At 39.8% G+C, this 15,029-nt stretch overlaps 1 protein-coding gene across 1 annotated transcript in view; it reads right to left on the bottom strand.

The window, feature by feature from the left end:
• Positions 1-14,164, bottom strand: part of smc5 (structural maintenance of chromosomes 5) — a 121,205-nt gene extending 107,041 nt beyond the window's left edge. Inside the window, exons 1-2 of the mRNA XM_028791755.2 lie at positions 13,901-14,164; positions 1,222-1,363 (exon numbers count right to left, since the gene is read on the bottom strand). Of these exons, the coding sequence (XP_028647588.1) occupies positions 1,222-1,363; positions 13,901-14,052 (294 nt within the window). The 5' untranslated portion in view covers positions 14,053-14,164. The remainder of the gene's footprint in view (positions 1-1,221; positions 1,364-13,900) is intronic.
• Positions 14,165-15,029: the final 865 nt, after the last annotated feature.

The raw sequence follows: 15,029 nt of genomic DNA, 5'->3' as shown, positions 1-15,029 counted from the left end.
GGAAAATTCAGAATATTACAAATGGGCCTTCTTCAGGTAACAGCTAATAGGTTACAACCTGCAGATGTTCTGCAGCAAAGTAAATTAAGCTTTGCAAGTTGAAGCAAACAACTTGCACAGGTGTCCCAACTTGTGCTGACTACCTAAAAATCCTCTGTCTGTCTTAAAGCAGAGTTAGAACAAACTGTGTTACTACACCCTCTGAAGTACTACTTGGACAACATATGAGTATTCCAGTGATAATGGCATGAATATGGCAATTAACAAATGAAATGAGACAGAGCATTATTACCCTTAAAGTGCAAATTGCAAAAAAAATTGATTGAGATTGAGATATATATATATATATATATATATATATATATATATATATATATATCTCTCAAAGTGTCAGTGAGTATGATGTCCTTCACAATCCAAAAAAACAGAAAGAAACTCTGATAGGAATAGATCAGAAAACAAGTTTCTGAGGATCACCGTCTTGCAACATTGGCACCTCACAGCACAACTGCTTCAAGCACAGCTTAACAGTGGTTGAAAAAAAGCAACTTTCAGTTTCTACTGTGAAGAGGAGACTTATCCAGTCAGCAGTCCACAGCTGGTATTTCACAGCCCTAATCTGTCCTTTAACGAATGGCTTTCTTCCTGCAGAACACTGTGTCCTCTTCACAACTTTTGACCGGTAGTGTATACAACTGCCTTACATACTAAATGGCCATGAAATTACCTCTTCGCCTCCCACAATTATTTTGAATTTTTGAACATTCACCTTCAAGTCTCATGCATCTATACTGGATTTCCATTTCATTCACTTCTCCCTTTTTTCTGCTTTGTTTATAATAATCAGCGCAAAATCTACAGCATTAATGAAGTTCTCATTTTAGGTCCGGTGACTATTGCAAGCTAAAATTTGCCTAAGAAAATAAGGTTTTATTATCCCATTCGCCACCATGACTACTGTTTGTGGTTTATTCACACATCAATACAACAGCGTAACATATACCTGTTACACCTGGCCCTTTACATTTTTTTCCCCTCATAACAAAGATTGTGCCTATTTTACCTTTCCCCAAAATTTAATCTAAATGGATTTTTTCTTTACTTAAATTCAGAAAAAAGTTAATAAACAGTGTTTATGTATATAGAAGTATTAATATATTTTCTCAATGTCTTAAAAATGCCTTAGCTCAAAATTCTGTCATACAAACACAGTTGACTCACCTTATCTCCTCGACCTATGAAAGAAGTCTTCCCAGCAAGACCTAGACAGATAGCACAAACTATACTGGATTTGCCTGTCCCATTTGCTCCAATAATCATGTTTAAATTTGGTCCGGGGTATATCTCACAGAAGTCATAGGTTCTACAAGGAAAACATTTAAAATGTACGTGAGTAAACAAATACATGTACTAAAACATATATGGTGTAAGAGCATTGAATAATCATTAAACAAGCAGTTGGTTTTGTGTTTAAGACAACTTAGAACTGGATCATTTCCATGTCAAATCAACCAATGGCTCACACACTTTGGACTCAATTCTGGAAAAATTACCAGGTGTGCCCATGTTAGTCAGGAGACACCCTGTCATTATTTTTTTGATGCAAAATCAATACTTTCCAAGACACAGCCAATTTACCAAGGGGAGGAGGCTGTCGATTGTATCCAGCCTCATTTTTTCATCAAATTTTTCAAATCCATAGCAAAATAACTAAACCACTGAGTATGTCAGAGTTTGCATGCCGGTACAATTAATTGGAATAGTATGTGACAAAATTAAAACCTTTTGTCCAGATGACCCTGCATGGTCAAAGCCACCGCTTGAAATTGACCAAAATTGAATATGAGTTTTTGGCTTAGCTATGTTTAGGCCTCAGAAACATATATTTGAAGTCAACACAGACTTCTCATTTTTTTCCTTTTTCAGATAACTATACAGGTTTTCTGAAAAAGCAGTAAACAAAAAAGTAACTGCATCAGGGTTTGAGCAGCAGACCTCTCAAATCCAAAAAATTATTTGGATTTCACTTTCAGAGCACTCTCAACAGCATGTGGGAATGTGCAGATAATTTTAAAAATATTTTTCATTTATTCTACATCGTCCCTTCTTTCTCAAAACACAAACCACAAATCTTTCATGTTTAACTTCCATCCTAAAAATAGACTGAATGTGCCATGTGTCAATAATGTTAAATCTATGAATTTTCAATCAGTAAGCAAGTTATCAAAAATGTCAAACTTTTTTCATATCAAATAATGTTGTTTTATCTAATGTTTGCTGAACAAATAATGTGATTCTCCATGGCCAAAAGAGTACCTGGTCCCTCAAGAATACCACTGTTACATCCCTACAGACGATGGCAAACTCAAAGTCAGCCATGTGTCTAGTTGAAGACAGTCTGTTGGCTGTCCAAATATTCACTGCTGAAGCAGCACCTGAGATTCTGCCCTATCACGATCACACTCTGATGGGTCTGATGCATCCCTTACATTTAGACCAGTGTCCTATTGAAGGGTATGTCAGGTGCATGTATGAAGAACAATGTTGATGTTGGTGTAATTAAAGACAACAGCGAAGCAGAATCAGACATCCTGATACGTTTCATGCATCCAAACTATCCTGCACAGTCTTTCCGTTGGCCACATACAGACAATATTTGTTGGGTGGCATTACAGTGTGTCACTGCACTGCTTAGTGCACCTGCAACAATCAGTGGGAGGCAGTACCATCTTGAACTCAATGAAAAAGATGCTCTACACTTCAATTGAAACAGAAATGAAATGGGACACATTCCTTCTGCTGCAATACCAAGATGTTAACATTACATTATAACTAGTGTTGTATTTAATGATAAATCAAGCAGCTGTACATAGATATTTTTTTTCCCATTAATCCTATTCCGAAGTTAGTGATGAAGGACTTGATGATTATCATTACTGATAAATGGTGAATTTAACCCTTGTTTGGAATGGAAAATAAAAATGAAAGATTCATACAAGAAAAGCCAGACTTGATTTTTGAGAAAGAAGGGACCATGTAGGATACAGAAAAAATAATTTTAAAAATGTCTGCACATTCCCGCAGTGCATTAAGCTGGTTAGAAAATCAGACCCGAAATGATGTTGTCACATTTGAGAGGTCTGTTGGTCAAACCCTGATGCAGTTCCTTGTTTGTTTGTAATCTTTTGAAAAGCCCTGTGTAGGTATCTTAACATGGAAAAAATTTCAGCAGGCTGTATCAGTTAGAAGTATGCTTTCTGAAAGCCTAAACATGGCAAAGCCAAAGACGCAAAATATTTTTTTCCATTTTCTAAGGTCTGCTTTTACCAAGTGGTTTAATCTGGAAAAAACATTTTAATTTTGTTACATACTATACCTATAGAGGTACCAGCATGCAAAAATTTGAGCATGCCAGGTGGTTTAGTTCTTGAAATATGGTTTAGTGAAATTGATGAAAAAATATTTGACACCCCCTTCCCCTCACAAAATTGGTTGTTATCTTTTAAAGTATTTATCTTACATCAAAATAATTTTACAGGGTGTCTCAGGTTACACGGTTTTTTTTCTGAATTTTGTGAGGCCAAAGTGTGTAGGATTTCTGGAAAATTGATTGATTTGACATGGAATGACCCAACTGCAAAACCACACCACTCCAATTCTCTCAACGACTGAGAAGTATTTTTAAGATTATGATGTAAGAAACTACAATATAAAACCCCATAATGATCTATATACTGATAACAAAATTAAATGGTATATTAAATAATAAATAAATGTTGGAAAAGGAGGCACAGCAGTAGCGCTAGATATGGAAAATAACCTGGACCAATTACTAAATATCAGAAAGAAAAACAAGGTACTAACACATAAAATGAGTAAATTTATGAATGAAATAGCGGTGCACTTTTACGGTGTCTTATAAAGAATGACCCATACCTGTTGCTTAATAATTTTCAGAGCAGAAACCATGACCAATACATTTCTGGATATGCAGCAGAAATTTATGGCATTGCTGTTGTTAAAGGTATACTCGGTCCATAAATGGATTTTTTTTTTTTCTGATACTCTGCATTTTTTGTACTGATGGCTGAAAAAACATTTTTTAATTTTATATTTTTATGGAGGACAGAGATAAAAAAATTCCTGATACAAAGGGCATCAACTGTGACCCAAATTGAACACAACAAAGATATATCATAATATTCATGTAAAAAAACTAAACTTGTGCCACATAATTCAAATGTGTGCATACAACTGGACCTGACAAAATCTAAACACATGTATTATGGCTAAAATATTGTTCAATAAACCATTCTCAGAAAATCCTCTCAGTGATGACAGTGGACAGCATTAAAACAAGAACAAGCCTATGAATTAAATCCATGTACATCCCTTTATTTGCTGGCCAGGAGTCCCGTGTAGTAATAGGTCATTCATTGGCTACCATAGACATGATATCAACATTACATGCATCGTCAGAGAAAGGTGTACAATACGATTAAAAGTTAAAGAAAGGAAAGTGAAAAAAATTTGGAGGAAAGTATGCCTCATATTTGTGCATATCAAAAGTGATTCAACAAGCAGAAATGTCAATACACCGTGAAGTTTCACAAGTTGCCATTTAAAAACCCTGAAGTTGTGGCTTACAGCTATAAACATAAAATGTAACAACCAATGAAACAGGGAAATAAGGGGGAGAGGCAGGTCTTCAATACCTCACTCTTGTTTGAATGTGCGTCATTGTCATGGACGTGAGAGATTTCTGGAAATTGTTCATTTATGATATTTTAGTCACAAAGCATTTGTATTTGGAAAGTTGTGAGCAATACAACTGGATTCCCGACACGAAAGTTATGTGACATGAGTAACTTGAGGTTTTTTGCATGGACATTATTTTATACTGGCTGTGTAAGCCCGTGCTGTAAAAAGCCCGGGATCCTAGAAACTATTGAAATCATCAGAAAAAAACTGAAATGCAGAGTTGGTGTTTTTGTTTTGCGGACGTGCTCGCCCTCCTTGTCTATCAGCAGCTAAGCGAGCCTCTCTCTCGTTTTGTCTTTCCTCTCAGCAGTTTTACTTTGGCGACAAAGTCGCTTTCTTTCAGCTTCATGCTGCAGCCTCATACTTCTTTCTCCTTCCAGCACATTAACTGAGAGCCGCCTTGCTGGCTCTTTGAGCTTAATGCTGTAACCTTGCACTTCCGAGACAGACAGACACACCTCCACGCATAGACATTTATATATAAGATATAGTGCTGGGTGGTATGACCAAAATTCTATATCATGGTATTTTTCAAAATTATACCGGTTTCACCATATTGGGCGGTATTTTTTTCCCATGCATGAGTGGATGTTAACCACAATTTCCACTGCAATTACTGGCTAAGAATAACCTATTCCATTGTCAAGAGAATTGTACATTGTACAAAAAAACATTTTAATGTGCACACAAGTATTAATACAGGTTTGCATGGCCCCATAAAGTGATAGTTTTCAAGGGGTGGCACTAATGAAGAGAAGGAATCACATTGCATGACAAACGCAGTCAAAATATAGAGCCTTTTTATTGAACAAAGTTTGCAAACAACTTAAACTAAATTTTGACAACATATTTTCAACCATTCAAAGAGGCATTTAGACTTAGTAAAATATCCAGAGGTGCTTTTTAAAAGTTATATTGCACTGAACATGTCTTAGAAAAGGAATAAATAGTAAATATTTTTTGAAAACCAACTACACTTTGTTAATGTTAACAATCCCTGTCGACTGACACGTTAAAGTGACTTTTTAAACAACTTTACCATAATTAAACTGCATAATATTTAAACTAATAAATAATAACAACAAATAATAGTGCAACTTCCAGTAATAATACTATTACTTCCAAGACTTCAAAACACCCAAAACTGCATTAATATTTACCTTGCTTCAAGCTAAGCTATATACATAAATAATAAAACTGCAACTTGCATTTATAATGCTATTTTTGGTATAGCCCCACAGAAGTGTATTAGGGCCACGATGAAGAAAAAAAAAAAATACGAACACAGTGAAAAAGAAAAAAAAAAACTATATGTCGAGATTAAAGACGACATTTCTACTTCATTCTCATAGTTTATTTATTTTGTCATTAAAGTAGAATGTCGTAAACTAAACTTTATCCTAAAATCCATCCATCCATCCATTTTCCAACCCGCTGAATCCGAACACAGGGTCACGGGGGTCTGCTGGAGCCAATCCCAGCCAACACAGGGCACAAGGCAGGAACCAATCCCGGGCAGGGTGCCAACCCACCGCAGGACACACACAAACACACCCACACACCAAGCACAAACTAGGGCCAATTTAGAATCGCCAATCCACCTAACCAGCATGTCTTTGGACTGTGGGAGGAAACCGGAGCACCCGGAGGAAACCCACGCAGACACGGGGAGAACATGCAAACTCCACGCGGGGAGGACCCGGGAAGCGAACCCAGGTCCCCAGGTCTCCCAACTGCGAGGCAGCAGCGCTACCCACTGCGTCACCGTGCCACCCTATCCTAAAATCAATGTTTAATTTACTAGATTTCTCAAACCCTGTCCTAAGTTAACGTAGCACATTAAATACTTTGTGTTAAGTGTTCCACGACCCAGTTGTTAATCGCTTCTTAAACTGACTTTCTCTGCACTGAGGAGAGGCACCGGCAGCGATCGCCGCACAGAATACATTCACTTCATGATGTTCCTGCTCTCTGAAAATGTAGAATGCCAAGATAAATTTTCATGATGAAATGCATTAAAGCAGGTATTAAACATGCATGGTAATGCTGCTCCCTCACAGTAAGGGGTCCTCAGGTCTACGTTCAGTGTAGAGAACTTTATGGCAGGTATGACGAGGCTCCAAAAAATGGGATGTATGAATGGGGTTTAACTTAAATATTGCATAAATATTGGGTTTGTGATCTGGTGGTCGGAGAGACGAACACAGAATTCAATGGATGTGTATCTGAGCAGTGTTTCTTTATTGCATGCATGCTGTCTCTGTCTGACGTACCAAATCCGTAGTTCCTATTTTTCCTTTCTCCACATAACCAATCACCACACAATAAACGTCTTTGTGAAATTAAACCTAGTTATAAATTTAGACCAAAGAGTGTTCAAAACTTTAAAAAAATCTTCGTTATACATGTTTAATTATGCAATCTATTTAGGGTTGCGTCCATCCCAGCAAGCATTGTGTGCGAGGCAGGAGCAAATCCTGAACGTGGTGCCAGCACATTGCAGGGTGAATACGAGCAATACATACACTAGCAGGGTTAATATAGCCTAACAAAACCCCACATACAACACGACTGAAAAAAAAACTGAAGCATGCAGAGTAAACCCACCAGAAAAACATGCAAATTCAAGACAGGGAACACCCGGAACTCCCTTACGGCAACGCAGCAGTGCACCCTCAACGCCACCGTGCCCCCACAGGATTAATACATGCTTTAATGCATTTCATCATGAAAATGATATCAAGTATATTTTTTTTTTTTTTTTTTTTTTTTAAACTCAACTTCGAGCGCTGAGAACAAATGCCAGTGCCGGTGTGGTTCCCCATTTACGCGACGAGGTAAGAAGGCGGTATCGTGGCAGCATAACCGGCACTAAGCTAAAAATGAAGCGGCTTGCGAGAAAGTGCCGTTTTAAGCCTTCGGTGCCTTCTGTGATTCTGGGAAATGTGAACTCAATCTCAAATAAGATCGACGAACTGGCTGCGCTGATGAAAAATGTCAGAACCTACAGAGAATGCAATTTGTTGTGCTTTTGCGAAACGTGGCGAACTACCACCATCCCAGATGCTAACGTGGAGCTACCTGGGTTTAGCACAGTTAGAGCGGACAGAGATGCAAGTACCTGTGGGAAGCACAAAGGAGGAGGACTCGCTCTCTATGTTAATACACGGTGGTGTAACTCTGGACATGTTAACGTCAAAGTCTCCACATGCTGCAGGGACATCGAACTGTTGGCCGTAAGTTTGCATCCCTATTACTTGCCCAGAGAGTTTGGACACGTCATTGTTGTCATCGTGTACATCCCTCCTCGGGCGGACGTGGAGACAGCGAGTGACATCATCCATTCTGCTGTTGCTAAGTTACAAACGCAGCACCCTGAGGCACTTGTGCTAATCGCTGGAGACTTTAACCATGTGAAGCTGGACAAAACATTACCTGCCTTCTCCCAGTATGTGGACTGTAACACCCAGGGAAATAAGACTATTGATTTACTGTATGCAAATGTTAAAGACGCATACAGCGCCACCCCGCTGCCTGTGCTTGGGAAAGCAGATCATAACCTGGTTCTGCTTCAGCCTCACTACAAACCAAAAGTGAGGGTCCTACCTGCAACCACACAATCATTCAGGAAGTGGACCCCAGAGGCAAGGAAGGCTCTGAGAGAATGTTTTGGAACTACAGACTGGGATATCCTGCAGGGATCACATAATGAGAACATTGAGGAAGTTGTTGACTGCACTACTAACTACATCAACTTCTGTATAGACATTGTAGTTCCAGTAAGAACTGTACGCTGCTATGCTAACAACAAGCCATGGATTACAAGTGACATCAAGGGCCTTTTGAACCAGAAGAAAAGGGCTTTTAAAGGCGGTGATCAGCATGAGCTCAAGCGCGTGCAAAAGGAACTCAGAGTCCAGCTCAGGGCGGCGAAGGAGAAGTACAGGAGAAAGCTGGAGCAGAAGTTGCAGAATAACAGCATGAAGGAAGTGTGGGATGGGATGAAGATCATCACTGGCTGCAGCCCGAAGCGGGGTACCACTATCGAGAGAGACGTGGAGAGTGCAAACCAAATGAACAACTTCTTTTAACAGGTTTGACCACCCTAACCCACTCTCACTCTCACCTTGGAGTACTGCACCCTCCACACATCCTTCTGCTGATACCAGCATAGGAGAGACATCCCCACCCATAATTACAACAGCGCAAGTGAGCAGAGAGCTGAGGAGACTTCGTGCCAGCAAAGCAGCGGGTCCAGATGGAGTATCGCCACGACAGCTGAAGGTCTGTGCATCGGAGCTGGGGGGTCCTCTACAGCGCATCTTGAACCTGAGCCTGGAACAGGGGAGAGTCCCAAGGCTTTGGAAAACATCTTGCATCACCCCAGTCCCAAAGGTATCACGTCCTAGTGAGCTGAATGACTTCCGGCCTGTTGCTCTGACATCACATGTGATGAAGACCATGGAGAGGCTGCTGCTTCACCACCTGAGGCCACAGGTTCAACACGCTCTCGACCCTCTGCAGTTTGCATATCAGGTGAAGTTGGGAGCAGAGGATGCCATCATCTATATGCTACACCGATCCCTCTCCCACTTGGACAGAGGCAGTGGTGATGTAAGAATTATGTTTCTAGACTTCTCTAGCGCCTTCAACACAATCCAACCTCTGCTCCTTAGGGACAAAGCTGACAGAGATGGGAGTAGATTCATACCTGGTGGCATGGATCGTGGACTATCTTAAAAACAGACCTCAGTATGTGCGTCTTGGGAACTGCACGTCTGACATTGTGGTCAGCAACACAGGAGCGCCACAAGGGACTGTACTTTCTCCGGTCCTGTTCAGCCTATATACATCGGACCTCCAATACAACTCGGAGTCCTGCCACGTGCAAAAGTTCGCCAACAACACTGCTATTGTGGGCTGCATCAGGAGTGGGCAGGAGGAGGAGTATAGGGACCTAATCAATGACTTTGTTAAATGGTGCAACTCAAACCACCTACACCTGAACACCAGCAAAACCAAGGAGCTGGTGGTGGATTTTAGGAGGCCCGGACCCCTCATGGACCCCGTGATCATCAGAGGTGACTGTGTGCAGATGGTGCAGACCTATAAATACCTGGGAGTGCAGCTGGATGATAAATTAAACTGGACTGCCAATATTGATGCTCTGTGTAAGAAAGGACAGAGCCAGTTATACTTTCTTAGAAGGCTGGCGTCCTTCAACATCTGCAATAAGATGCTGCAGATGTTCTATCAGATGGTTGTGGCGAGTGCCCTCTTCTACGCGGTGGTGTGCTGGGGAGGCAGCATTAAGAAGAAAGACGCCTCACGCCTGGGCAAACTGGTGAGGAAGGCAGGCTCTATTGTTGGCATGGAGCTGGACAGTTTGACATCTGTGGCAGAGCGACAGGCGCTAAGCAGGCTCCTATCAATTATGGAAAATCCACTGCAACCACTAAACAGTATCATCTCCAGACAGAGGAGCAGCTTCAGCAACAGACTGCTGTCACTGTCCTGCTCCACTGACAGAATGAGGAGATCGTTCCTCCCCCAAACTATGCGACTCTTCAATTCCACCCGGGGGGTAAACATTAACATTATACAAAGTTATTGTCTGTTTTTTTTTTATTTTTTTTTTTTACCTGCATTATCATCAATCTTTAATTTAATATTGTTTTTTTGTATCAGTAAGGTACTGCTGGAGTATGTGAATTTCCCCTTGGGATTAATAAAGTATCTATCTATCTATCTATTTATCTTAGCATTCTAAATGTTCATGGAGCAGGAATATCATGAAATTAATGTATCTGTGTGGTGATTGCTGCCTGCGCCTCCTTCTTAGTGCAAGAGGAAGTCAGTTTAAGAAGCATGTACCGATTAACATGGCACGGGGAACACAACACAAAGCATTTAATGTGCTACATAACTTATGACAGGGTTTGAGAAAATGTAAATTAAATATTAATTTTAACATGAAGTTTAGTTTAAGACAAATTACGAGAATAAAGTCAATATGTCGACTTTAATCTTGACATAAACGGTGAGAATAAAGTAGAAATGTCGAGAATAAATTCAACATGTAGTCACACTATTACACAGTATCCAGGTACATTACACAGTATTGAAAAAAAATAAAACAAGTACAACTTGGCTTGCAGTATTATCCAGTAGTATAGAAACAGTATTCACACATTTGAACATAATGGTCCACATCTGACCTTTTAAAACCAAAGTATCTACAGACAACAGACACAGCTCCTTTTTTCGGCAAACATTCTTCTGCGTCATCATGTTCAACTTTATCTTCTGCTACAGCTTCAGTTTCAGAATGTTCTCTGTCCATTTTCATTGTTCAATACCTCCACTAACGCATATACTCCATTGCATTCGTGTTTAGCGGTGCAGCAGTGAAAAAGGTCCCCCCTTAAGCACTTTCCTGCTGCGCCACGTTCTGAACGTTGTTCAGGCTATTTAAACTGGTGTTCGGTATAAGAAAACTCCATATCATAACAAAAATAAAAAACGGTTTTTGGTATGAACCGGTATACCGCCCAGCACTAATAAGATGTATAAAAATATTGTATCAGGAATCTGTTATCTCCATTCTCCATCAAAACTTAAGCTCAAAACTTTCACTCAACCATCACTACAGACTTGAGGTAAGCACCAAATATAAAAAATGTGCTTGCTTGGAATATTCCTTTAAATTCAGTTTGAAAACTTTCAAATAATAATACACTTTAAAAGTTAAAATCTTGAACTTAAATAGTAATTTACACTTCAGGAAGAGCAATACTATGAAACACAATTTTTTTATATACTTGCAAAATAATGTTTAAATTAAAGTGCAGCAAAACCATTTAAAACAATTTCCCAAACTTCAGGCAAATGAAGTGCAAATAATACTCCATAAAAAGTCTTCCTGTGGGGATTAGTACCAGGCAGCACATACCAGCAAAGCACATGGTGAAATGTGATATGCAAGAATGCCTTAAAATGAAATTGTGTATAAAGGTATGCTTCACTGTGTTTACAGTTTCTATAAAAAAAAAGTTTTTTATCACAGAATAAGGAATGTAGCTCAGCTGCAAGCCAAACCATTAAATCATCTTAGTACAGGTCCAGTCACTGTCCATATAAAGTTGGTATTTTCTTTTCTTATCCAAACATCTCTTTTAAGACTGATTCATACCTTGTACCAAATGCAACTAAGATAATACAACTCACTTTAGTCATGTTAATAAGTAATCACATTCTCAAGCATATGTAATCCAATTCAGTGCTGCAAGGTACATGAGCCTATCCCACTAGTACTGGGTGCAAGACAGGACACAGATCTGGAAAGACACTGTCTACTGCAAGTTTCTGTCTCGGCACACATCCAGACCCACCTACCCAGCATATCCTGTGAGATGTGGAAGGAAAGTAATAGTACCCTGAGAAAGACCAGGGAAGACTATGTGACTTGTGCAAACTCTACACCAACAATGACCAGGTATGTACTCTGAGCTCAGGATGCCAGGATTCATGAGGCAGCACCAATACCCGCTGTGATGCCCATCATCCTTAATATTCAGAATGTACTGGGTGTATGAAATTTAACAAGTTGTGTGCTCATTGAAGATTTTTCATTTTTATCTTTGTTTTGACTAGAGAGTGTTTGAAAAATTACAGATGTACAAATTTTAATACAGAGGCAAATCACAAATTAAGGCAGGTCTGCAAGTTTTTTTTTTTTTTTTTATGGAACCGCATCTTGGGATCTTGTTAAACAGGGGTCCCCAACCCCCGTGGGCCGCAGCCGTCTGACAGCCGGGCCGCGAGAGGACTGCCAACAACGGAGACTCACTCAGACTTTTCAGAACGCTTGGCTTTGGGGGGGGGGGGGGGGGGCTTTGCAGCGGCGCAGAGAGAGGAGAGAGACCGAGGTGAGAGAGTATTACAACAGTTATTTTTATGGTCCCAACAGTTTCCCCATATGACGCGAGTCTATAGAAATCGCGTTACTACGAAGTACATTCAGCAGATGCATTACAACGAAGTGACCTTGAAATGCTTGAACGAATCATCCACAGAGCAGTTAGATCTGTGGTCACAGCTCAGTTGTGCACGTTTGCACAACGATCCCCAAACAGAAACATTGTAAAAAAAAAAAAAATCTCTTTCTTTGAACTTTCCTCGTACTGTTATTTATTTTTTTTGCTGTTTTTGTTTTTTGTGGTTTTCAGTGATACCTTTTGCTTATTGCTTGTCAACATTTGAAAAACATCCATTGGAATTTAACTCATTGTCACCCTCCTATAGAAACGGCAGACACGAAAAAATGATAGCAGTGTTAATGTTTGTGATGTGCAATCTGTTGGAATGGCAAATGCAAAGCATATGTCTTTGTTATATTAAAAAAAAGAAGAAAAATCTAGGGTTGCAAACGTATGCGAACTGCTTAATAACTTAATAATAATAGAAATGTTATGTAAATTGTGTATAAAACTGCCCCCCCCCCCACCCCCCACCGACCGGTCCGTGGAAAAATTTGCATCTAATAAAGTGGTCCTTGCTGTCAAAAAGACTGGGGACCACTATTGTAAAGGACATCACAGTAATACTTTAAAAACACACTCTTTCTTTATTACGATGAAGTTCAAGCATTTCTTTGTACAATCCAGCGTTTACTTTTTGTTGCACCTTTATCACATATCTGCCAAATGTCAAGCGCTGTGCTCTGGGAGTTGTACACGCTGCAAACTACTGGCCAAAGAAAGCCACTGAAATAAGAGCCTGTCTGAACAGATCAAGGAAATATTTTGAGCGAAATTATACTTTGCAATTGTTAAAATCTAAAACATTCACTTCTAAATGATAAAAATCTCACTTAAAACCGTTAAAGAGTCACAAAGAATGTAATTACACGAACACACTCCATGGTGGAGTACAGACTGGAGCTCAACTGAGCGCAATGATGGACCTGCAAACTATACGGGCCTAATTGAAACGTAAAAGTGACAAGAGAACTACGTTACGATCATCAAGCGTTTTCATTTTTGATCTGCACAGCTTCCCGCTGTACAAAAAATAATAAATAGCGCCACGGTGCCAGTTTCGTTTCATGCGTTTTGTGTCAGGGACGTCAGCTACTTACAAGAAGTTCACCAGCTTGATCCTAACGATGGAGCCCTCCACGAACCGCCTCTGTCCTTCATTTGCAGTAGTCCCATCTTTTATTTTCGACGTTCCTGCACGAGCACTGTTGTCTTTATCCCAGGAAAGCTTTCTCTTTTCAGATGTCGCCATACCAGCTATTACCCAATAGCAAAAGATGTCGAGGATGTGTACAGTCACGTTCACGTGCTGCAGGCAGAACTTCCGACTCAAAGGCAAAGTGAGAGCGCGGAAGCGTGACGTCATCAGCGTGTTCCTCGCGGTGGATAAAGCGAAAGGTTGTGAAACTCCGATCGGTTGGTTTAACTTTTTTAATTACATCTGACATAAAACACTTTTACTGTTGAGGCATTATGAAGTAGCATAAATAAATTAAAATTAGCAAATTAATTCTTGAGGTAAGAGTTTTACTTTCAGGATACAAATTTAAATTATTTGGGAAGTCGAACAACAACATTCAGCAGCAGTTTTGCAGCAGGTGTACCCAGCCTGTGCCACGAGTGAGCAAGCTTGTTACGGATTTGCAGTGGAAAAGGAGACTACATCGGTAAAAATTCATACCAGGGACTAACTCAGCCTTTGATCTAATTGGTGTAAGATGTGGGATTCCCTCAGCCACAGACAACAATCTAAATGGGGGTGAACAGAACAGGGATTCCATCTCTTCAAATGCATGTTAATAATAATAAAATGATTATTACTGTATATTTCACTGATGCATTTCTGGGGCAACTTATGGACATCCTTGAGATTTAAGGTATGGTGATTTAGCCATAACAGCACATTGCCTGACTGTAAATAAAAAAGGGAAAATAGAAACACCACATATTCTACAATTGGGAAACTCTAGTTATGTAGTTGTGTACTTTCACTAAGGATTCTCATTTGGCTTTAGCACCAACCAGACAGCATGTGCAACGAGGCCTTGAAGCTTGCCTAAACCTACGAATGCTTGTTAGGTGCACTTTTACCCAGCTATGTCCAGGTTGACCAACCAAGAGCATTGCAGGACTTAAGGACATGCCATGCTCTAACAGACTCAGAGAATTAAACCTGTTTAGTGTTGATCAGAAGAGACTGTGTGTGGACCTAATCCTCTTCATCTTTTC

The sequence above is a fragment of the Erpetoichthys calabaricus genome, chromosome 5 (assembly GCF_900747795.2).
Source record: "Erpetoichthys calabaricus chromosome 5, fErpCal1.3, whole genome shotgun sequence".
NCBI lineage: Eukaryota > Metazoa > Chordata > Cladistia > Polypteriformes > Polypteridae > Erpetoichthys > Erpetoichthys calabaricus.
Note: the sequence above shows the minus strand (reverse complement) of the source record. Positions and strands in the feature narration are given on the sequence as shown.